The sequence below is a fragment of the Anguilla anguilla genome, chromosome 14 (genome assembly GCF_013347855.1).
Source record: "Anguilla anguilla isolate fAngAng1 chromosome 14, fAngAng1.pri, whole genome shotgun sequence".
Lineage (NCBI taxonomy): Eukaryota > Metazoa > Chordata > Actinopteri > Anguilliformes > Anguillidae > Anguilla > Anguilla anguilla.
This window is the reverse complement of record NC_049214.1, coordinates 26,286,291-26,312,178: the sequence shown is the minus strand read 5'-3', so window position 1 is coordinate 26,312,178 and position 25,888 is coordinate 26,286,291. Positions and strand designations below refer to the sequence as shown.

Genomic DNA, 25,888 nt, shown 5'->3' with positions numbered 1-25,888 from the left:
GTTTAATCTGCATGTTGTTCTCAGTTGCATAACACTCATTTTTTTTTACCAGAGGGACTGTGAAATGAAAAGGTCTCAAACTTGAGATGATGTGAAGGTAAATGATTTTGTGAGAACGATGTCAGTCTCAGACTGTCCTTCATGTTTGGCAACTCTTTACTGCTTACAGTGGCCTCCAGAATTATTAGAATTATTATAAATAATATGAGTAAAAAATATTGGATATCATTCACTTTATTGCTTATCAAACATTGTATATGTGCAGCGATAAGAAATGTATAGTTTTTATTGTGATACTGTTGCTCAGAGGAAAGAAGAAATCTTTCACACAAAATCGTTTTTACTCTGATGAAGACCTAACACCTTTGGGATCAATTGGAAAGATCACAGTGCTTTGTGTCCCTGCATTTCGAGCACTGACTGCACCCTCACTTTGCCAGGGTAACGAGTCTTCTCTCATAATGCTTGATGAGGTGGGAGAACACATATAAAGGGATCTGAGACCGTTCCTCCATACTAAATCTCTCCACATCCTTCAGAGTCCTTGGTCTTCGCTTGTGGACTCTCCTCTTCGGCTCACCCCAACCCGTTTCCACTGGGATCAATATGGCGCGTTCGGCCGGTCCTCGCCAACACGTAAAGTCGGACATTTCCCAGTATACCACCAGGAAGTTGCGTTCTTTTATATCTCGATGATTCAAACGGTTGACAAAGTCGTAAATACCAGTGGTAAACTCGGGGAGGGTCCATGATACCAGGCAGAGTTATCCAGTTGTGACGTATCACTGACCTCACCCTGCTGTAAACAGTTGCTGAACGTTGTACCAGGTTAATGGCAGACGTATCCGTGTAGATTTCATTTATTTATCTATCATAATGTGTTTAAGCAGAGTTACCAAGTATGGTGAGGGAATGAGTTTTATTCCGTATTCGGGTTGTTTATGTACTTCGTTTATGTTCATCAAAGCTCCAGTTGTTTGGAACTTGTTAATTACCGCCCTAATAGCGCAGATTGGTGTTTTCATGTGTTAAGCTATTTTTATAGCCATTGCCTCATCTATCAGGGTCAACTAACCTTTTGTCTCTTTTCATTTACGTATTCTCTGATCTTCCCCATGTTGATGGATGAGTGTCACCTCATATTCATACTCCAGTGAAACAGGCAGACATGCATGACCACTTAAAGAGTTCCAAAAGAGTGCTTAACACCACTTAAATATGAATGGGATATGTCAATTACATTTTCTTCATAAATATTTCTTGGAGTGCTAATAATTGTGATGCATTCTTGTTTATTTTTTCATCAATTTTTTTCTTTTTTTTTACCTCAAATTTTAGAATTCTCACATTTTGAATGGAAGAGCAAGCTGATAAACAAAGCCTTTTTTCGTCGCTTTTTTGGTCATATTTACCAAGGGTGCAAATAAATATATTATTAGCCTATTGTTGTTTTTTATTGAAATTTAAAACGGGAACATTCAATGGCATGTCGTGCCATTAGTCTGTTAATTAATATTAAGAAAAATATTAATTTACGAGCAAAGCTGAAGGCAGGAACGCGTATCTACCACTAGAGGGCGCGAAAGCTCTATACGCGTTACAATCAGCCGTGAAGTACCAAAACTATTTTATCATGTATGTGAATATTTGACGTTTTGTATGTGAATATTTGTTGTGGTACAGAGGTGGAAGGACCAAAATAACAGAACAACTCAAACGGACTAAACAAAGAAGGTTTAAAGGTAAATATCCTAAATTCAGGAATGATGAAAACAACACAGAGTTTAAAATAAGTTATTTATTTTCTATACACACAGCTTTTCTTTGCATTTCATAATCTGCCAACAGTACCATGTTTAATTGCTCAATAAATTACTCTCAAACGCAACACAGCTCGATCAAACATTCAAAGATAATTTAACTGACGTAATGAATCATTACAAATACAGACACAATTATTCTGCAGTTACCACACACAATACGTCTGACATTACTTGCACGAACACACAGTTTTATCTATAAATCCATCTCCTCACTTCAAAAATATTGAATAATTCCATAAACTATAGATCCATAAACTATTGCACTATTGTATTTCAATACTGCAAATACATTAATAGATGGTGGTATTGCAGAAAAAAATACACCTGATAATTTACAAACTATGTTCTGTGATTTCTTATCAGATATCCTTCTTCAACTTTATAAAGTACTTAAATGTATTAGAACGTTTCAAAAGGACAGTCTCTTTAAGAGCCCCTTCAGAGGGTGGAGTCTAAAGTGACATCATACCTGTCTCCTTCAACTGGAAAGTGAATTTAAATTACACTGAGATTCTGCTTGGCAACAGGTCACAAAACTGTAAACATTCTCTTAAGGCATGCACAAAAAGGAAATGTATTTTATTACATAAATAAATCTAGTTTTATGATGACATCTGGAAATGTTTGCACCTGGATATATGATGACGTGTAAATGTCATGTAAATCTGATATCATATAGATTGATGTAGACTGTTCTTCCATCCAGCCATTATCTATACCCGCTTACCCTGGCAGGGTCGTGGGCGGGTACTGGAGCCCATCCCAGCTTGCATTGGGCAAGAGGCAGGAATACACCCTGGACAGGCCACCCATCTATCACAGGGCACACACCATTCACTCACACACTCATACCTATGGGCAATTTAGAGTCACCAATTAAACTACCTGCATGTCTTTGGACTATGGGAGGAAACTGGAGTACCTGGAGGAAACCCACGGAGAGACGGGGAGAACATGCAAACTCCGCACAGAAAGGCCCAAGCCGAGATTCAAACCCACAACCTTCTTGCCGAAATGTACCTGGAGTGTTGTGATTGACAGATGAGTGGTGTAACGATTGATGGGTGGGTGACAGGTGAGGGGAATTTGTTGATTGATGATGATTGACAGGTGAGTGGAGTATGCCAACTGATGGTGATTGACAGGTGGGGGTGTTCCCAAGTGTTAAGTCCTAAATGGGAGGGTGGTCAGTGACCATCAGCCTTCACACATCACTGGAACCCGACAGAGAGGGGCGGAATCAGTGATGATCTCACTGCAAACCAACAGCAGAGAGGGGTGGAGTCAGTGATGATGTCACTGGAACTCAACAGAGGGGTGGAGTCAGTGATGATGTCACTGGAACTCGACTGAGAGGGGTGGAGTCAGTGACGATCTCACCGCAAACCAACAGCAGGGAGGGGTGGAGTCAGTGATGATGTCACTGGAACTCAACAGAGGGCAGGAGTCAGTGATGATGTCTCTGGAACTGAACAGGGGGGTGGGGTCAGTGCTGATGTCACTGGAACCCGACTGAGAGGGGTGAAGTCAGTGACGATCTCACTGCAAACCAACAGCAGAGAGGGGTAGAGTCAGTGATGATGTCACTGGAACTCAACAGGGGGGTGGAGTCAGTGATGATGTCACTGGAAATGAACAGAAGGGGTGGAGTCAGTGATGATGTCACTGGAACTGAACAGAGGGATGGAGTCAGTGATGATGTCACTGGAACTAAACAAGGGGTGGAGTTGGTGGTGATGTCACTGGAACTCAACAGAAGGGTGATGCCACAGGTCAGGCAGAATTGTTTGGACAGGTACTCACTAAGTACACATCCAGTACGGTCCCGTCATCTTTGTCCCTGTTTGACCCACTGAGAGCAGATGCCAAAGAGGAGGAGCTGTCCTTTAGAGTGAGGGTGGAGCGAGAGACGTCACCACTGTGGGGGGAGGGGGGGACATCAGTCACATGATCAGCCGTGACAAACCACTCGCCTATTTTCCATGATGAATGTGCTAGTTGGTTCCACTACAAGATGTTAGTGTTCTAGAACTCTTTGCTTTCAATTACCAGCAGTGATTGTTACATCAGCATTAGAATGTTTACACCTACACCTTAAAAGGTTAAACAGGTGAAACAGTAGACAGGTCAGACAATAGACCATAGAATTCCAGCTACCTGCTCTTTGACTTAGTCTCCAGATTTTGATTGATAGTAGTCAGGGACGAGGAAGATGTAGTGGGTGCCATGGAGATGGCCCGGTACAGGCCCTTTGGGAGCGCGGCCTGGTCAGGATGCGGGTAGGGCACTGCGGTAGAGAAACACAGCGCCTTATTGGCCTGAATGGTAATTCCAATGACAGAGCCTGCAGTGCAGTGTGGGTAATGTAGTCACAGTGATAGCGGTGTCGTACCATGTCCGTTGAGGCTAGCTAGGCTGCGTGCCCGCTCCAGTCTCTCTCTCCTCTCTTCCTTCTTCTCCTCCCTGTGGGAGGACAGCAGCTCCTGGGAGGCAGACTTCTGCGCCATGACTGAGCTCCTCTTCCTCTTGGAGGAAGTACAACGGATGCCTGAGAGAAGAGGGGCCAAGAGAGCCGTGAATCACATGACCAGCACCTCCTGCAGTGTGGTACACCGCCATCATCCACAGTGAGAAAAGTGGCTCAACAGACACTAAAGCAGCCCTCAGACAGGCACAGCCCTGGAAATAACCTGGGGGCCAAAAACTGCGTTCAGACTTCGGACAGCACTGGTGACACAGCTAGCTGCACTCTGCAGGAATGCATGCAGAGGCAACTAATGCCTCTGCCTGAGGAGCTCACTACTGTACATTAGCAGACATACTGGGGTGTGCTACAGATGCTAAATAAAAAAGCTATTTCATACGAGTCCAACTCTGATTATAGGGGTTTAAAGAAGTCGCAGTCCTCCACGCATTAATGGACAGGCAGAGGGAAGTGTGTTGCCAGGGGAAATGGACGGGATGCTCACCAGGAATCTTCTTAAACACGGTGTTGCTCATGAACTTCAGAAACCTGTCGGCATAGAAACTAGGCCGGTGCACAGACACCGAGTCCTGAAAACAAACAAATAAACTGATTAAATACACACACAAACACACCATGCGCGCACGCACACACACACACACACACCACACGCACATGCACACACACACACACACACACACACACCACACGCACACACACACACACACATACACACACCACGTGCGCACGCACACACACATGCACGCACACACACACACACACCACGTGTACACGCACACACACACGCACACACACACACACACATACACACACACACACACTTACTCCATCATGCACCAGAGCTTTCCAGGAGTGCTCCAGTTTCTTGACGAACCTGAAATGCGAAACAGAATCATCAGAATCTCCTCCCCTCCCACCACAGACACGCCTCCTCTCCCCCTCCCCTCCCACAGACACGCCTCCCCTCCCCTCCCACAGACACCCCTCCTCTCCCCCTCCCCTCCCACAGACACGCCTCCTCTCCCCTCCCACAGACACCCCTCCTCTCCCCCTCCCCTCCCACAGACACGCCTCCTCTCCCCCTCCCCTCCCACAGACACCCCTCCTCTCCACACCCAGGAAAATGTACGTTCAAGGCCCATTTACCCTAATGTTCCTCATGTTGCTGGGAACATTTACCCTAGTGTTGCTGGGAACATTTACCCTAGTGTTGCTGGGAACATTTACCCTAGTGTTGCTGGGAACATTTACCCTAGTGTTGCTGGGAACATTTACCCTAGTGTTGCTGGGAACATTTACCCTAGTGTTGCTGGGAACATTTACCCTAGTGTTGCAGGGAACGTTTATCCTAAATTTCTGAATGTTTTGTGAATGTTCTGAGAACCAAAACGCAGGAGCTTAGATGACAGTAGTATCATACCTGTAGGACTGTAAAATGTCAATGATGCCCAAAAAGATGAGCAGCTTCTCATCTTTGTGCTTTGCAGGAATTCCGCCCATACTGCAGAGAATAAATATGAAAATAAATATTAAAATTCTGACATAAACTCTGATATTACATCATATTACAACCATTTAGAAAATGCTCTTTTCCACAGTCACGTAGAAGGTGGAGAACATCATTGTTAGTCTCAGGAAACCAAAAAAACCAACAGTGCAAGGTCACCAATAAGGCACCGAAGGCCCATTTAAAATCGATGAGTGTAAAGTACAAAAAAGCTAGTATTGCAAACAAAAGTAAATACTACCACACAACTAATCTATTATTTCTGCTATCATTTCTGCTATACTGACTACAGTGGGAAGCTCAGAGCATATGATGAGGATAGTGTACAGTGTTCAATGTGAACTGTTCAGTATATAGTGTATTTAGTGTATGCATTTAGTGTATTTGTGTATTTAGTGTATGCACAGTGTTCAGCAGTTTTCAGTCGATATGTAGTGTTCAGTGGATGTATAGTGTTGAGTATATGCAGAGTGTTGAGTAGTTGTAGAGTGTTCAGTATATGCAGAGTGTTCAGTAGTTGTTGAGTGTTCAGTGTACGCAGAGTGCTCAGTAGGTGTAGAGTGTTCAGCACATGCACAGTGTTGAGTATATGCAGTGTTCAGTAGGAAGGCGGTCACTCACGTGGCGTCGGTGGTCACAGCCTCGCCCGCTTTGCCGTCCCCCTGGATGGACTCCAGGGCCGTGGAGTACAGCACCTTCTGGGCCACAGGCCGCCCTCCCGCCCCGCCCGTCGCTCCCGCCCCTGCCCCGCCCGTCTGCTCCGCCTCCCTGTCCTTTGCGCTCTGGTCCAGCACATGGATGCCCAGCAGCAGGCTGTAGTCCATGATCTTAAAGCTCTCCAGAACCTGAACACAGGAGGACAACAGCATAACCATGCAGCTCTCCAGGGACAACCACGGTATAACCACACGGACCTCTACCACCACCGGAAACTGAGCTCACAGCTGGGAAATACAGCAGGCTCCTCCCACAGGCGGTAAGGGGAGGTCCTAACCAGGCTTGGCTCATTGATGGTAAGGGGAGGTCCTAACCAGGCTTGGCTCATTGATGGTAAGGGGAGGTCCTAACCAGGCTTGACTCATTGGCGGTAAGGGGAGGTCCTAACTCGGCTACTCCCACAGGCAGTAAGGGGAGGCCCTAACCAGGCTTGGCTCATTGGCGGTAAGGGAAGGCCCTAACCAGGCTTGGCTCATTGGCGGTAAGGGGAGGCCCTAACCAGGCTTGGCTCATTGGCGGTAAGGGGAGGCCCTAACCAGGCTTGGCTCATTGGCGGTAAGGGGAGGCTCTAACCAGGCTTGGCTCATTGGCGGTAAGGGGAGGCTCTAACCAGGCTTGGCTCATTGGCGGTAAGGGGAGGCCCTAACCAGGCTTGGCTCATTGGCGGTAAGGGGAGGTCCTAACCAGGCTTGATTCATTGGCGGTAAGGGGAGGTCCTAACTAGGCTCCTCCCACAGGCAGTAAGGGGAGGTCCTAACCAGGCTTGGCTCATTGGCGGTAAGGGGAGGCCCTAACCAGGCTTGACTCATTGGTGGTAAGGGGAGGCCCTAACCAGGCTTGGCTCATTGGCGGTAAGTGGAGGCCCTAACCCGTCTTTGCACATCGTCTGGAGGGGGCGGAGTTAAACAGACTCTGCCTCGGCAGGCAGGGGAGTGGTCAGCCAGGGCCCGCCCCCGGGCCGACGGACGCTCACCCGGCAGTCCCTCTGCAGGGTCTTGATGAGGGCGCTGTAGGTGTCGTGGTCGAAGTGCAGGCCGTCCTCGTGCGTGTCCTGGAAGTCCAGGTCCTTGCAGGTGGGGCTGCTCTTTTCCCGCTCTTTCCGCGAGGCCCGGCGCTTGTGGGTGGAGCCCTTCAGGTCGTACTTGTAGTGCATCTTCATGGCCCGCGGCAGCACGTTGTTCATCACCACCACACGCGTGATCGCCCCGGCCGACTGCACGCAGTACAGCCCGTAGAACTTGGGCAGCAGCGTCCGCGGGTTCTGATTCAAGTTCTGCAGTGAGGGGAGAGAGAGAGAGAGAGAGAGAGAGGGAAGGGAGGGGAGAGGGAAAGAGAGAGAGAGGGAATGGGGGAGAGGGAGAGAGAGAGAGAGAGAGCGCGAATGAGAGAGAGGGAGAGAGACAGAGAGAGGGAGAGAGAGAGCGAATGAGAGAGAGGGCGAGACAGAGAGAGAGAGAGCAAATGAGAGAGAGGGAGAGAGACAGAGAGAGGGAGAGAGAGTGAATGAGAGAGAGGGAGAGAGACAGAGAGAGGGAGAGCAAATGAGAGAGAGGGAAAGGAAGAGAGAGGGAAGGGAAGGGAGAGGGAGGGAGAGAGAGAGGGAGTTGGAAAGAAACAGTTCAGTCTGAGTTCATGCCGTCATTGTGAAGAACCACAGGATATCCAAACAAAAGATAAAGGCTGTTCAAATCTGATTTAAAAAAAAAAAAAAACAAGAAAATGAGCATCAGCATTAAAAAACAACAGTTTTATCCCCATAAGGACCAACGTAAGGGTCAGGGGTAGTTAAAGCTGAGGGGTAGTTATGGGTAAGAGAGGGGTAGTTTGGAGAGAGTGGTGGTTAAAGCTGAGAGGTCGTTAGGACTAAGAGAGTGGTAGCTAGGTGGGCAGGATTCTTAAGAGTCACACACACCACCAAGGGCAGTTAGGGGTGAGGGGCATTTAAGGGTGAGGGTTAGTCTGGGGGGAGGGTGGGTAGAAGGCTCACCATGTAATAACCGGGCAGCAGCTTCTGAAGGAATTCCGCCTCTTTGTGCTGGACGGTTTTGATGATGAATTCATCGTCACTCGTCACGTAGAACCAAGAGCTGCTGGCCCCGGGGTTCGAGAGCTCGATCAGGGGCTCATTACAGATGGAGTACTGTAGAGACACATGAGTAAACATGCAACAGTGACACATATGGCGGTGGTTCTCAAACTCGGTCCTGGGGGCCCCTGTGCATGCTGGTTTTCATTCCATCACGATTGCAGTCCCAGAATTTTTCTTGATTAGGTACTTTCATGTTCTAGAGCAGGGGTTCCCAGTCTTATCCAGAAAGGGCCAGTGTGGGTGTCAGCTTTTGTTTCAACCAAGCAATAACACACCCGATTCTACTAATCGAGGTGCTTAGAAAAGACTCTAGTGGTTTATTAGTAGAATCAGGTGTGTTACTGCTTGGTTGAAAGAAAAGCCTGCACCCACACTGGTGTTCAGTGCTTCCATGCTGCGGGGCTCACCAGGTAATCGTCGGGCTTGATCCCGAAAAGCTCGCGGAAGTAGCGGAAAGCCATGGGGGCGTAGGTTTTGAAGCGGAAGTCCGGATAGTGATGAGCCGGGGTCAAGTTGCTCCCTTCACTGAGGGGATTGGACCGAGCCGGTACAGTATCCAGAGGACAGACGATGGGTCCAACCCAAAACGGAAACACAGCCACGAGCGTTTCCAACATTTAATAACAGACCACGGTCATATTTATGTACTTCTTATCAAGAGAACGTCCCATTAATAACAGACCACGGCCATATTTATTCATTGATAGGAGAATGAATATTAATAACAGACTATGTTCAGAATTATTTGTCATTACTTCCTGTTTAAAACAAACATTTCAAGAGAAAAATATGTACACATGCAGTGGGAGAAAATGCTAGAACACTCGAAACTTCAGAACAGAGTGGCACCACATGTAGCGTGAAATGTTTATATTATATTATATTGGTATTTTGCTGACACCGTTATCCAGAGAAACCTATTCAGATTACACTTTTCCCATGTACAATGCAGCTATACAGCTATGCAATTAAAACAAGCCTATACAAGCCCACCCCCCGCCCCCACCACCCCACCCCAGCCTAACCCAGTTTAGCATGCGTCTCACTGTGAAATAATGACTAAATGACTAAAATAAAGAATTCCTCTGCTGAACCCTGACAGACCAGAAGAGGGCGCTCTAGGGCGGCAGCTCGCACGCGGCTCGGTATAAAGGCTTTTTGTTACGGTTTCCCCATAGCTGATATCAAGCGGAGTAAAAGTAGCCCTTATCTGTGCAGAAAAGCCAGGACCAAGCCCAGTCATTTACTTTTCCCCGCTAACACATGACCTTCCTTTGACCTACATTTGACAGCTGCAATGGCGGCAGGCGAGGGAATGATTATCTCCAAGTTAGCGATTTCTGGGAAGCAGGTATGGCTCATATTGAAACCGTTGCACGCAATTCAATATGCACCAATCATATTTAATTGCACGCAATTTCCACTCGTTAACTATCCACAGGGAGTGGCCAAAGTCACAGGTACGTGATTACTGGATATCTGTCTGAACTATGTGAAAACAGCTATTTTACCCTGCTGTACTTTACGATAGAGAGAGATACAGTTGCTCTTTCGTTCCTGATTCCTGATTCCTAACCTTCCCAGGTAATCAGCCGTGCCCCATTCATGACCCTCAGAGACACAGCTGTTTATCTGGCATGTAAATGTTGGCCTACCTGGGCATGAAGACACTCTCCACCATGTAGAAGTCCTGCATGAGCACATCTCGATCTGGCTTGGAGGTCAGGTTGCCCACGGTGTAGCCGATGCCCAGCTGAATCGCACCGCTCAGCGCAGACGAGGTGGGCTAGGAGCACAATATCAGCACCTCCTCACTGTCATACTCAACACATCAGCACCTCCTCATTGTCATACTTAACACATCAGCACCTCCTCACTGTCATACTCAACACATCAGCACCTCCTAACTGTCATACTTAACCCAACAGCACCTCCTCACTGTCATACTCAACACATCAGCACCTCCTCACTGTCATACTCAACACATCAGCACCTCCTCACTGTCATACTTAACCCAACAGCACCTCCTCACTGTCATACTTAACACATCAGCACCTCCACACAGTCACATTCATCACATACCTGCACCTCCACACTGTCAAATTCAACACACACCTGCGCTTCTTCACTGTCAACCTCAACAACACACCTTCACCTCCTCACTGTCATGCTTAACACATCAGCACCTCCTCACTGTCCTACTTAACACATCAGCACCTCCTCACTGTCAAATTTAACAGCACACCTGCACCTCCTCTCTGTCAAATTCAACACAAGAAAACATGTAATTGTGTGTAGGAATAGTTCATCTTAAAACCTTTAATGTGTGAAAGATCTAACAGTTTGAGCACGCAAGGGGGCCAGATTACCTGAAATAGGTAATAGTTTAGTCCAAATTCCTGCTGTACCAGAAATTACTGAAAGCTTATTAGTGCTGTACAGTAAACACAAATAAGGTTTTACCCATTAGCATTGACAAAGCATTCTACTGGAATTATGGCATTATGCAATTCTGCTGGAGTCTTTCAAGCGTTCAGCACTGCATTCACAAAGCAAGGCATTCAGAGAGACACAATCCGGCCTCATGTCCACACTCACACACAGGCAAGCTTACAGACAAATCTGTTGTTATCTCAAGCACAAACACACATGCAGACATACACAAACACAGACACAGACACACACACGCACACATACACACACACGGACAAACACACACACGCACACACGCGCACACGCACACACACACACTCAAGCCCACTGAGTTAATACCTTCTTCAGTGTTTTGTCACGGCTCCTGCTCTGAGTCTGTCCTGGTCCATTTTCAGTGTTGACAGATGACATCTTTATCTTTTGGGTTAAAATACAGCCACTCGCTCAGAGACGGAGAGGGCACTGCCTTCTCACTGTCTTGAGAGCAATTTTTAATATGCGGTTACTGTCCTTACTATCTTACCAGCGTGCTGTATTTGACCTGGAGGCGTCCTTATTGTGAATGTGGGGCTGGAGCTCAGGATTGAAGATGTCAGGGCAGATGTGCTATGTTCACTGGTTTAAGGCTTCACTACATGCTAGTTTAAGCTTCAGTGTTTGCTGGTTTAAGCTTCACTCTGTTGGTTTAAGGTTTGCTGTGTGCTGGTTTAAGGCTTCGCTGTGCGCTGGTTTAAAGCTTTGCTGTATCCTGGTTTAAAGCTTTGCCGCATGCTGGTTTGAGGCATCTTTTATGATTGGAGGTTTAAGGCCTCTGCATCGCTATCCTGATCCTGGAGTCTGAAGATCTGTGGGGAAAACAATACATGGTTTCAGTGGTAGATATGCAAGTGAAAAAACAGTATACGTCATTGTGTGTGTGTGTGTGTGCGTGTGTGTTCGTGTATGTGAGTGCGTGTGCACGTGTGTGTGTGTGTGTGTGTGTGTGCCTGTGCATGTTACATAACTACGTCTCCACTCAGCCCCCACATTACAGCCAATCAGAAGACTGGCACTAAAATGCCCAAAGATGATTATGCTTATTACAGCAACAATCCTCAGATTTCCATCTGAAGAACTCAACGACCCATTATAGATATTTCACAACCACCAGGGCACTCACTCACAGCAGTGAAAATTTCCACACAGAGCAGACACCAGTGCAATGAAAAATACCATTAGCCATTAGCCCCTATACTATATATACTGTAGTGGGAATAAAGTCCCATATTTCCACCTGGGGCTGATAACTGGATCCACATTAAAGACTGAAAACAGACCTCCTGAACATCAGTTTTCCCATGCATGTCCATACCACTCAGATAAATAAGCTGTTTGGTCATGTTAGACCAGGGCTGCAGCTACATTAGTTGCAGCAGACATTTGCAGCGGATGGCTATTCAAAGTGGTTCTTTTTCAATGGAAGGTGCTGAGAATGTAAGGACAGCTGGTGAAAGTAAAGGCTTGGTGCTGAAAGTAAAGACGCTAGCTGCTAATTATGAGGTGACTGTCCATCTCCCTCAGCCCTGCTCCTTATCCCATTCACCTATCCCCTCCACCACCTCCTGCCTATTTCTCGCTTCACCACAACAGAGCAACCGGCAGCAACTCAACTGAGACACATTCAAACACCAGCAGCAACAGAACAGCCATCAACATACAGCCAACCAGTGGGTTAATATTCAAACCCTGAAGAAGCTCGTAACATGGGCTTGGTACCAGGACACCAGGACAGTGACTGTAGTGTTTACACCAAACAGCCTTTCACCTCAGATGCCACGCAATGTCCTGATGAATTCCCGCATATGAGCTTCAGTAGCAGAGAAACACTTCACCCTCTGCCACCTCACTGTAATATAATGCTACAGAAACTCCGTAATGGTTATAAAAGCAAATTCCCTGCGTCACGGCAACAACGAACAAGGAGCCATTTATTTTGCATAGATTACGCACACAGTTTTACCTGAGAAGACAACGCAGGACTCTTTAGTGGAGAATATTTCCCAAGCCGTTCCCACACTTCCCAGCATGCAGTGCCTACGCTCCTCTAGACAGAACGCAGAGTGAACAGACGCGTACCCCCCTGGCCCAGTCAGTCAGTGTGTGGGAGCCCGGACAGAGGAAACAGGGTCTATGAAACACTGCACTGCTGGCCACGACACTCAACTCAAACCTTTATCCCAATTAAGAAGGATAAACATTCCACTGGAGAATTACTGTTCCCACCCACCAACACACAGAACACGTAACACACACACACACACGCACATGCATGCACAGATGCATACACACACGCATACACGCACACACATGCACACACGCACACACACACATGCATGCATATGCATGCGCACACATACACACACACGCACACACACACACACACACACCAAGTACAACAGTGACAGATGAACAGTAAAGCTATACTCACCATCCCTAAATCTGTTAATTTGTGAAATACCTGAAGTATCTTTGTGCCTTTCATAAATATGATTCAGTGTACAGTACAGACCGAACATCGAACAAGCTAATACCAGGCCCACACTTCAACACGTAAGAAAATCTTATGTACAAATATGTTTAGCTTTGTGTGGTTTGTGTGCACTGCGTGGTTTTGAGCAGTGTGTGTCATTTTGTGGGGTGTTTATGGGCGAGCTTATCATTTCACATTTAAGAGGCTTTCCAGGAAATGCTTGTATGGGCAACTTGTTCTAAGCCACAACGACAACAACAACAAAAAAAATTGCTTGAACTCGTTTACAGTGGAAAATAACACGTTTGACAGCTTACTACCGTGTACTGTAGACTGAGTAACCATTTCAAAGCCCGGAATTACTGAGAGGAACTGTTTCAGGCCTGCAAGTTCTGTTACATCATAGCTGCCCGTCAACATTCCAGCAATGTTAATATATTTTTTAATGTACAGAAATGTAAACACTACATATTTTTCAGCCTCTGCAGTCTCACGGAAGAAAATAGTTTCCTCGGTAAACAGAAGCTGGTTTGGGTTTATCTTCAACAAGGTGTGAGTAACTAATGCAATATCGACCCGCGGAGATAAACAGTTGGATTATTTTGACAAAAGAGACTTCCTGTTGGTCAGGAACTTCTGCATCATTAAAATCATTTCAGAGAAGAGGGAACATCGGTCGCTCGCTTTCCCCTACTGAAGTGGGTTTCATTAGCATAACGCTCTCAGGTAAATGACAGGTTACTATGGAATTCAATAAATCCCCGCTGTTCATAATGTTTCCATTTTACTTCATGGAATCTTATTGAGCCATCGAATGGCAAATATTCTTTTTTACGAGCAACTTGGCGGGAGAGGCACAATGTCTGAAGCCAAATATGCACAATGCTTGGTGCCATTTAATATGCAGTCACATCAAACAGAGCAAACGAGCTTTAAAAGGAAACTCTGACTTTGGCCTTGCGGATTGGGGTGGGCTCAACGTGGCAATATAAAGTCACGCTCATGTGCTAAAGTGCACTCTTTCATAATGACTAAGGATCTTTCTTGGCTTTAAGCGGCTTGTCCGCGGGTCTTGTGTTTCTCGTTCATTCTCTGAGAGTAATTCCACACAGCCCTGCTAATTATGAGCCGTACGGAGGGTGGTCTTTCCCTTCAGACCTACCGCTGGCCCTGTTCCAGAAACCCTCACCCTCTTATCAAAGGAAGCCAAGATGTTGAAATACTGTGGATTAAAAAAAATTAAATAAAATAAAGATCACAGATATGATAAAAAAAACGACCAAACAACACCAACAGCCACAGAAATGGTGACAAAAAAAAACAGAAGCACAGACCAGAGCATGCATATTGAGACAACTGCACGAGGTTTGTAATCAGAAACAAAAACGCACCATATTAATCCACATATAATTCATTTGTAAAATCAGTGTTTTCACATACAAAACCATGGGTACCCTACAAACAGACCGAGGGGCAGGAAATATGTGTGTGTGTGTGTGTGTGTGTGTGCGTGTGCGTGTGTTTTTATCCCAATTAAAAGAGATAAAAATGTCACCAGAGAATTACTGTTCCCATCCACCAACATACAAAACACACACACACAATGTGTGAATGTGATATGGATATGGATACTTATACTTATATACATATGGCAAAAATCACTATGTATAGGCCTACACACTACAAAAAGTAACACAAATGTATAATAAAATGAACAAACGTCTCCTAAGATTTCCTTATCATAAACATGCTTCCTTGTGATGTGTTCAGAAGGAATAAAGGACAGGATGTAAGGTGAAGAAATTGAAACTTGAACTTCTAGATGCTGGGTAGCAGAAAAAGAAGACCCTGCATAAACACCAGATAGACTGGAGTAACCACACAAGCATTGCCACCAACCTCACACTTCCTCCCCTTTAAGGAAATGACATCACTCGGTTCCTCATACAATTCTGCAGCAGACTGCTAATTTCCATTCATGCCCATATCCAAGCGAACAAAGTCACTCTTTTGTCAACGCATAATACAAGATTAATATTATGTATGTACATCATCAGAACATTGCAGAGGGAGGTTCAGCCTTTCAGCTGTGTGCTAGGACTGCAAGTCAACAGACCACTTTCGCCCTTTTATGCAATGCTTTTGTAGGATTTTCTTTTATTTATTTTTCTTTCAGCAAAATAAACAGTTATAAACCTTAACAGGTTAAGTAAACCCGTGACGCCCATAAAGACGCTAAAAAACATATGCGATAAGACAACAAAGCAAAGAGCACACATAATTCAAAGTGCAAACCGGCCAAGCGCATAGCGCGCAACATCGCCAACGATCCATTCAAAATAAAATGAGCCAAAGAATAAGTTTTTTTAAGCCGTAAAGCCAGCAGATGAAAGCCGTATTTGCCTAAGTTCAATATAACATCGGTGTTATCTTCCAGATGGTGGAGTACCGGGTACAAGACCATACAACCGGAAAAGGACTTCCGCAACGACCTTCCAAAAATAAATCATAACAGAGTGTTCCCAGAACAGAGCATGAAGTTTATTCAACCGGAGAGGAAAATACAATCCAAATATCAAGCGACATATCACGATAGAGCAAGAAACATAGGCCAATTTAAAATAAAGAATTTGAGTTTTAGGATTAATATTATTTGACAAATTAATATTATTTGTCCCGAATACAGACTTTTTTTATTTGAACGCCTAATCACCAGGAATTTCTTACCTTTCCGTTGTGAGAATTTTCATCCTTGTGGAATATATATGTTACTGAATTAAAAATTTGTGATTCTTTTCAGACTTTGATGCTGTTCAAGGAATACATGCTGGAGAGGCGAGAGAGAGGCAAAGACTGTGTTCAGGAGCCCCCAAAAAGCGCGCCGCACCCCCGCCCCTCCCTGAGCGAGCGGCAGCATCAGTGTTGAGAATTTCCTCTTCCTCTAACAGGTGCGGGTACAAGTTGCCACCCCCTAGCGCTGCCCCGAAGTCCGTTTATGGTTATTGTACCAATAAATTGCAAGGATAAATCAGGTGTTGTTGGTTCTAAGACAGTACAGTGTTTGCTTCGAGCGCGTTCACAGCACAGACACATGTTGCGTCGCGCCCTTCCTTCCCTCACTTGATCAATAGAGCATTGGAAGATAAACCCATATCGACAGAAACCTGACATAGTCCGTCAATGTTCAACATGAGTAGTGTAATAGTGAGAGGTGGAAGTGAGAGAGGACGCATAGCCCCCGGGAGTATTCGAGCTGACCTTTTTAACAGAGACGCCGCGTCTCGCGAAGCCTGCACACCGTACGCGTCATATTAGCACAACATATCGCAGATGTACAGGTGGTATCAATGTGGAAGCAGATTATGCCACTTCATAATTATTATTGTTCTTCTATATGAAATGCTGCATTATCCATAGTATCTCCTCTCTGCCACTCTGCTGACTGAGATATTGCCCTTTAACCAATGATGACAGATGTCTGAATTAATTCCCCCGAAAAACTCTTCAATTGGTCGACATAGAAATGTCTGAAAATTTTTATTTCCTTTAAAAACCCCTTATCTGTCACTTATTCTCATACATTTTACTGGAAAACTTTCACTGTGATTTTTTAAAATAGTCTTCATTTAGGGGTGCTGCGTAATCACACAGGGATTCCGCGTAATCACGCAGTACCTGTGCGCGTGGAGTGGGTTCTGTCCATCATATTGAGAAATACAGAGTATAAAGAAACGCCCGAGCCCCTGTAAAAGGAAGACGTGACTGTGTCGCCTCCTGCTGTCTACTCGTATTTTATCAGTAGTTCCCGTCCAAATTCAAATATTAAGAAAACCTCAAATTCAATTTAAATGACGATATGTGTGGTCTGTTCAGGTTTAAAGGGCTTAAGTTTAAGAAAAAACTTACCATTAATTTGGTTGGTTTCAGCAAAAGGCTGGGATGTATATGCTTCAAGGTACCGGTTTAAACGAGCGTTTAAATGATATCTATTTACGACGAGTTTTGTAAATGAAATATAGGAGTCTGTATGACAGAGTCTAATTTAAATTAACGAAGGGAAAATGGTCACTGTTCAAATATGTAATTTTGTACTTTATAGGACAATAGAGGGCGCAAAAGCTCCAGCTACACTATTTTGTACGAGAGCACGTCGCCTTCAATTTATTCCTCGAAAACGCAATAGTGCACTGTCATACGACGCGGGAGACGTTCATTTGTAGAAGTTTTGCCATAGGAAATGTGAAGAAAATATGTTTTGCTACCGTTAAGTATTTAATTCCTTTTTTGTTGAAAATAATGACATAACTAGGTACAAATCAATTGGGAACAATGATACTATTCAAATTGTTATTGTTTTCCTCCCTGTTAGAATTTGGGTGGACAGATGAAATGTTCTCAAGCATATTGTTTACTCCAGGAGAGACACAATAAGGGACTCACTAGAAGAATTCTTCCTCACCAGATCATCATATTTACAGATGCACATCTCTCTCTCTCAATTCAATTCAATTAAATTCAATTCAATTCAATAAGCTTTATTGGCATGGTAAGGGTACCCTTACATTGCCAAAGCATACACTCACGTGACAAACATAACAGACAGGCAATAACAATTTAAGTACAACAAACAAAAAAAATATAAAATCCAGACAACAAAAATAAAATTCTACATCTAGAAGATAACGCATACAAAATGTCAATGAACTATAATAATTTTACTTTTGGTGTCAATGTTACTCCCTGTCCCTCAGTTTGTGGCAAGTGGCAATGTATTGTGCTGCCAAATCCACACATTCCCTTCTTTCTCCCAAAAGGAATGGCAGCTTCTCTGTCTCTGAGTGCATCTCAAATTGTGGGCAGATTTTTTTCATTTTGAGGAAGAACAGTGACCTTGTCTCTCTGTATTTCTCACATTTCGTGAGGAAATGAAGCTCTGTCTCCACTTCTTCAATGTCACAAAGTGAGCACAACCTGTCCTCTCTGGGCAGCCAGGTCTGCGGTGTCTACCTGTCTCGATAGCCAGGTTGTGTTCACTGAGTCTATATCTTGTCAATATTTTCCTTGTTTTTAAATCTTTCACTGTGGTCAGGTAATCTGCCACAGTGTACTCTCTTTTTTTTTTTTAGGGCCCAATAGCGTTCTAATTTGCTTTGTGTTTTTGTTTGTGTGTCCCAATAGGTGATGTAATTTTCTTTATGTTTTGCTATAATTTGGTTGACTCTAATTGTTTGTATGTTGCTGTTTTGAGGCTGCTTTGTGTTAGTAGGGGTTAATGAACTAAGCTTCAAGACTAGCTGACTGAGGGGACTCTTCTTTGGGCTCATCTCTTGGTATTTCAGGGCCTTGTAATGATACGAGTGGGGGTCGATGTTTTTGAGGTGAATCCAAAATTTAACTGCCCTTTTTTGGATGTTAATTAACAATGGGTATTGGCCTAATTCTCTCTCTCTCTCTCTCTCTCTCTCTCTCTCTCTCGTGCATGCACACACGCACACACAGAAAAGTGATGTGAGTGTACATGTGGAGCAGACCACTCAATGTGGGAGATGAGTGAATTTTGCCAAAGGTGTCTTTAAAAGTCCAGGACAATGAAACCTGTGAACTCTTTGCTGTTGTGTTGCTTTAGTACTTTTTTTTTTACATTGACAAATGCCTGAGAAATATTTTTAAAGGATTCTTGCAACATAAATGTATAAAAGCCTGTGTCGAAATTGGCTTGCTTTCCCCCTTGGCCGAACGCCAGGCTTTCAGTGGCCGTGGCTAACTGGGTATTAGTTATGTAACAAAAACCTCCAGTGAAATTCTATCTACATGAAATATGTAAATGACGGTCTTGACACTTTTGTGCGGGTAAGGCCAGCTGTTAAGTTGAAAATGCCTAAGCATTCCCTATTCTCTGGATGCGAAGAAAACAATGCGCTTTTTTCTTTTCACAAAAATGAAGAGACCTACAAGAAATGGGTTTCCTTATTTGGGTGTAATATCCGGAGTTTGAGACTGCTATGGAGTCTAATGTTAGTGTACAGTAGTTCAGTGTTACAACATTATTACACATTGAATGATCTTCAGGTTTAACTATATGATGGTAAAGCCTAGTTTATGTTGCTTTCTTACATTTTGTCTGGCAGTGTAAGGTTATGGCTCTAACCTAGCTAGCGATGAGGAACAGGCCACAATAATCTAATAGTATTTATTACAATTAAATGGTTATAATTGGGTCAAAAAAATATTAAGAAGACAACCAATTGTCACTTCTGGGGAATATAACCACAATTTGAATCCAGTTGCTTGCACCTTTACGGTTAAGGATCCTCTTTGTGGTCATTCACCCTGACAAACAGATTTTAAATGAACATATTCACGAGACAAAAAGGATACACAAGACAATTAATTAAAGAAGTCGTTTTGTTAGCTGATTACACAAATCCATTATTAAATCAATAGCATCATTAACATTGTTCATTTTAAATTTTATACACTTTAATAAAAATGATTACGTGTAGTGTGTTGTGTATTATGCTGATAATTAGGGGGTTCGTTCTCTCTGTCTCTCGCTCTCTCCCAGTCTGTCTCTCTGCTCGGGTACGTGCGCATGTAGGCTATAGTTCATGTTATTGTGGCTTTGTTTAGGAATGCTTTGTCGGACAGAACTCCTGTGGTCTGTTCGAGGCCTTGAGGTCTGCCAGGAGTTGGCCTTCTTCTTCTGGAGTCTCCCTGGTGTGACCTTTATAACAGTTGGCCTGCGGTCAACAGTACAGGTCAATCGTTCCTCCTCTGTGGTCTTATAGCACTAACTCTCCGTCTGAAATAATAGAATATGCGATTAAATTGCGGCTGAACTTGCAGTTTGCTCTCTCGCAGATACATCAGAGAGGGATGATAATGATAGGGAACTGGCACAGAAATCTTTCCATGATGTAACTGACTGTAAAATTTACAAGCCTTATGGTGGCAATTGAAACACAGTTAGGCTGTATTATTGATGGTCGAAACTCAGGTAGGCTGTGATATTGGTGGTAGAAACACAGGTAGGCTGTGATATTGGTGGTAGAAACACAGGTATGGTTGTTATTGGTGTTAGAAATGCCGGTAGGCTGTCATTTGTGGTAGAAACACAGGTAGGCTGTGATATTGGTGGTAGAAACGCAGGTAGGCTGTGGTATTGGTGGTAGAAACGCAGGTAGGCTGTAATATTGGTGGTAGAAATGCAGGTTGGCTGTGATATTGGTGGTAGAAACGCAGGTTGACTGTGATATTGGTGGTAGAAACGCAGGTTGGCTGTGGTATTGGTGGTAGAAACGCAGGTAGGCTGTGATATTGGTGGTAAAAACGCAGGTAGGCTGTGGTATTGGTGGTAGAAACGCAGGTAGGCTGTAATATTGGTGGTAGAAATGCAGGTTGGCTGTGATATTGGTGGTAGAAACGCAGGTTGGCTGTGGTATTGGTGGTAGAAACGCAGGTTGGCTGTGATATTGGTGGTAGAAACGCAGGTTGACTGTGATATTGGTGGTAGAAACGCAGGTTGGCTGTAGTATTGGTGGTAGAAACGCAGGTAGGCTGTGATATTGGCGGTAGAAAAGCAGCTTGGCTGTGATATTGGTGGTAGAAACGCAGGTTGGCTGTGATATTGGTGGTAGAAACGCAGGTTGGCTGTGGTCTTGGGTGCTCTCGTGACTGAATTGAATTTCTCACAATGAAGGCGCTTTTATGAAAATCCCTGCAGCTCCTCTCTGGTCTCAGATGCCTGCAATGACAAAATTAAAAACCCCTCAGCTTCAGAACCCAAATTCAACAGCACTGATGTGAAAGGTAATGAGCAGGTAACTGGACATCAGTAGTTTGGGAAACACTAGGAGATATGCTCATAACTTTAGTTTGTGTCTGGTGTTTAGATGTTCCTAATGGGAGGTATATGGCTCTGAAATGTTCATGGGAGGTGGTGGTACCTGTAGCTCTGCAATGCTAAAAAGAGGAGTTTGTACCTGTAGCACTGCAATGCTAGTGAGTGGTATGTGTACTTGTAGCGCTGCAATGCTAGTGATTGGTATGTGTACCTGTAGCGCTGCAATGCTAGTGAGCGGTATTTGTACCTGTAGCTCTGCAATGCGCTGGTCCTGCTGGGCCACCAGTCCATCCTGAATCATCACCTCTAGGCTCAGATCAGAAAGCCGCCTATCCTGAGCCTCCATCTCAGCCTAAACACACACACACACACACACACACACGCACACGCACACGCACACGCACATGCATAACCACACACACACACAAAATGTACTGGCAGTACGCACATATACACATTACACGTACTGGACAAACACTCACACACATTATACACAACACACACACACACACACAATACACCCACTTGCAATATGCACACAATATATGCACTCACACACCATAGGTAATATACGCATGCACACAGATGCAGTCTTGCACACAGAGACACACACAAACGCATGCATGTACACACGCAGAGATGCGCTCAGAGTCTGTGGCGGTGCGCCTGGTCATAGACGCAGACTAACCTGCAGAAGAGTGACGTTGAGGGTCACGGTTCTGACCGCGCCCGGCGCCTCAATCGCCTGGACGACCTCTCGGACCCGGGTCAGCCTGCGTTCCAGCGCGTCCCGGTCCATCAGGCCCAGCAGAGCCTCCGCCCCTCTCCGGAGCCCCTCCTCCCGCGCCTCCCCCGCCTGGAGCTCCCTCCTCAGCCCCGCCCGCAGCCGGTCCGCCCGCCCCGCCCGCCCGCTCAGACGGGCCAGGGCCCGGGCGTACCCGCGCAGCTCCCGGTTCGCCCGCCCGCCCTCCCTCTCCACGAAACGCCCGTTCTCCTCCGCGCCCGACAGCAGGCGGAGCAGCCCCTCCGTGAGCGCCCCCACCTGTGAGTAGGGGGCGGGGCCTTTGGCGCCGCGGGCAAGGCACGCCCCCGTCAGCCAAAAACAGAGCAGCAGCACGCGACTAGTCCTCATGGTCGACCTGTCGCTCGGTACGTCTCCCTGGAGACCTGTGGAGGGCTGCGGATGGAGTCGAGGCATGAGGAAGCAGGGGGAGGAGTTTCCCCGTGAGCACTGGCCAATCGGAGGAGGCGGAGAGACATCAGGAGGCGTGTTTCTCGTTGCAGATGGCCCACCACCTCCTCTCCTGTACTGGTTAATGTAGCACAACTATTGCTTTAATTAATTCTTTCTCTTCATGTTGAGTGATGATTAGTCATGTTTGGATCCAGTGAACACATTCATATGGATAAATAAAAAAATTGTGATATCATCATTTTGAGTAGGGAACGAAACAGCATTCCAAAATGTATTAAATATATATAAATAAGTCTCTTCATTTTTAAAAGATTTTTGAGTCTTGGGTAGTATTTTTTCATCTTAACATCTGAAGGGAATGAGGTCATTCAAAATGTATGTCCCACATGAAAGTGTGAAATGGCAATCATTTATAGTCGAAATAATCTGTAATTCAGCAGCTGTGTTACACATTATTATTATTATGATTATTATTATTATATATTTTTTAATGACCACATGATATGTTTGAACAATTCCTTTCAGACCACATTCTCCTGAAATGGTAAGACGAAAAAAACAACACTCGGCCAAGTTATATTAAATAATTTAGCAAATATTGGGGAGCACTGCTTAATAAAGCTTGTTTAATTTGTGTGAGTGAAGATAGCCAATGTTGCTTGTCGTAACTTGGCCTCATTTTCATATAAATACTTTAAACGGCAGGCCTAGATTTTGTAAGTTTTAGTTGATTACTTATAGACCGTGCTTTGCATGCGTGAGTAACATGGCAGTTTTATTCGTTTTTTTGTTGAAGTTTTATTGTACCGTCCAATTCGCGCTGACTTACGTGATGCTCGCTAACTGCATTGTTTAACAGTGGAATGCCTGCCTGCACAAATATATACTAACATTGTCCACGAGATGGCAGAATGTGACCAGTCATGTGTACCTTAGCTCCGCAATGATTTAACGTGAAAACAAAATGTTAGATCGTGTCCTAAAAGTGAGACGCGGATAAACGATACCATGATAAATTATTGTTACCATCATTGAACTACTTTTTGTTCTGTAGTTTATACAGACAAAGCTGCTGTGTTTTGTACGCTGGTGTTGCCGCACCTGGTTGCATACACCTGTGTATGTGCGTGCGCATATCCGTAGGACTGAGCGTATGTCTTTTTTTCTGAGAGATTTACGGCAGGTCATTAATTCCACTGGACCGAACTAATTATCTAATGGTTCTGGGCACTGTCCTTTCTGTTCTGAAGGGCACTGGGGCAGGTTTGTTGCGCAGGTAGCTACGCATCAGAAACCCGTCAGGTGGAGTGATTAGCAGATGGCTTTGTACTTCCTGTTTGGCTGAGCTCAGTAGAGCTGAACCTGTCAGTGGATCTTTGCGTTCTGCGAGGTGAGGAATCAGGGCAATCAGGTGAGTACTTGCCCGTCAGCCCTGTCGCACCAAATCCACTCCTAATAAACCAGATTAAAGGCTAATCCCTATGGAACTGAGTGGCTGGGTTTACCGATGAACAATCGTGCAGCAAGGCAGCCAGAAGCTCGGATTTGTGGAAAGTAACATAAGTACGGAGAGGACCATATACTACTATAGAGAATTATATACTGCTATACTGGCACCCAACTCACATACACTCACACTATTCATACACACACAGACACGTGGGCATGCATATTTTAATTCTTTATTTGACACTGGAGTTACACTTAAAAAAAAAAAAAAAAAACAATAAAAAATGTGGGGATGTGGGGATAAGTACCAAAGTGTCACTGACCATACATGTAATAGTATTTGTAATTTTTGTTTTTTTGACAAATATTGTAAAATATAGTTATTTTTGCACAAACGTGCACGCATCACCCTTTGCCTGTGCTAAATATTTGTCTCCTGCTTAGAAATGGATCTGACTGCTGTGCTCTGCTGTAGCCAGAAGCTGTAACTTATTCAGTAATAGCTCTGACCTCTCTCCGATATTTCTTTTCAAGGCTTGATGTACTTTCTGGGCGTCATGTGACCTTCCCTAAAATGGCCTGGCATTTTGCTCCGGTCTTCGGTGAACGCCCACCCAGCCTCTCTGTCTGAGCTGAGCGCGGGCCCCAAATGCCAGACATTTGAAGTCATGCAGTTTAACGGACGATTCGCGGGACTTCAATAAACACCAAAACTCCCACAAAGAAAAGTCCATTAATGGTACGGGCCGTTTCTGTTCTCCCGAGGCGGAGGACGAACCGAACGCTCGGACGTCACTTAGGCGTGAGTCAGGAATCAGAAGTCAACGACCCACCAACCAATCCGGTCAGTTTCGGGACTCTACGGAAGACTGCAGAGACTTCCGGAGAAGTTTGTCTGGGTGTCTCCTTTAACACGATCATAATTCAGAGCACGAGAGCGGCGTGTGACTTGCAGTAATCCTGTTTATGTTTAAGGTTCGGTTTAATGTTCCCCTAATTCACGCGGACCGAGGGACCCTGTCCTCTCCGGTGCATATTGCATGGTGCAGCTCAGAGTGAGCCGGGTCTTTGACCGTGCTAGGACTCCGGCCCCTCCCCAGGCACGCTGGCTTTAATTGGGGTTTGAAGGGTAAACGCTCCGCGCCGCGGCGTGGGCGGGGGCTGCGGTGTGACCTCTGCTCGTACAGATTTTAGGCGAGTAGCTCCAGGGCGCGGTTAGACGCCAGGTCGGAACGGAAAGGAGCTACGGACAGAGCCACGCCTATTTATTTATTTATTTATTTATTTATTTATTTATTTATTTATTTGCTGAACTCGTATAATTAGTCATTTACTTTTGCGCCCAGTTCGTCGTTCTCAGTTCCGCTAACACTCAGCCTCTCTTTGCTGGCGTTGCGTGATTCTGGCCGAACCCCTACCCTCTCGCTCAGACCGAAGCACGATAAAACCATTAAAGATTCCAGAGACAAACACCGCCCTCTCGCTTACATTTAAAAAACGATAGCAACAAGGTCTGCGCTCAATACCGTGAACGGGGTTATCTTACAGGAATGAATCGCCTGACGAATTGGGTGGTTCTGGCTGGAAGTATGTTCAGGTTGCACAATGTTTATCTCTCCGGTTGACAGTTTGTAAATGGGAGAATATGAGCCCCCGCTCTTCCTGCAACCTGTGGAGCCATACGGGAGACATATTGGGGGTATTTTTATTCTCCATTTATATCCTGCTCCTAGGCCAAATTACCCACAACCACTGCTCTTTTCATTTTAAAGATGATACGCAAATATGTTTGTCTTTAATGCAGATTTTCATGAATCTCCAATGTATAAGAGACGAAT

At 45.0% G+C, this 25,888-nt stretch overlaps 1 protein-coding gene across 3 annotated transcripts; it reads right to left on the bottom strand.

Moving 5' to 3' along the window:
• Positions 1-2,746: 2,746 nt before the first annotated feature.
• LOC118212374 (phosphatidylinositol 4-phosphate 5-kinase type-1 beta-like) lies at positions 2,747-16,488 on the bottom strand. 3 transcript variants are annotated; one of them, XM_035390183.1, is made up of 14 exons: positions 16,291-16,488; positions 11,394-11,899; positions 10,277-10,407; positions 9,029-9,146; positions 8,520-8,672; positions 7,506-7,805; positions 6,437-6,660; positions 5,729-5,809; positions 5,134-5,182; positions 4,793-4,877; positions 4,216-4,371; positions 3,981-4,110; positions 3,627-3,741; positions 2,747-3,448 (listed from the first exon to the last, which is right to left on the bottom strand). In XM_035390183.1, exons 2-14 carry the CDS (start codon positions 11,463-11,465, stop codon positions 3,446-3,448), a joined length of 1,617 nt encoding a protein of 538 aa, XP_035246074.1. In that variant the 5' UTR covers positions 11,466-11,899; positions 16,291-16,488; the 3' UTR covers positions 2,747-3,445. The 3 variants fall into 3 exon arrangements, with proteins under 3 accessions (XP_035246074.1, XP_035246075.1, XP_035246073.1); XM_035390184.1 differs by having other exon boundaries at positions 2,747-3,365; XM_035390182.1 differs by having other exon boundaries at positions 2,747-3,741.
• Between the last annotated feature and the right edge of the window lie 9,400 nt (positions 16,489-25,888).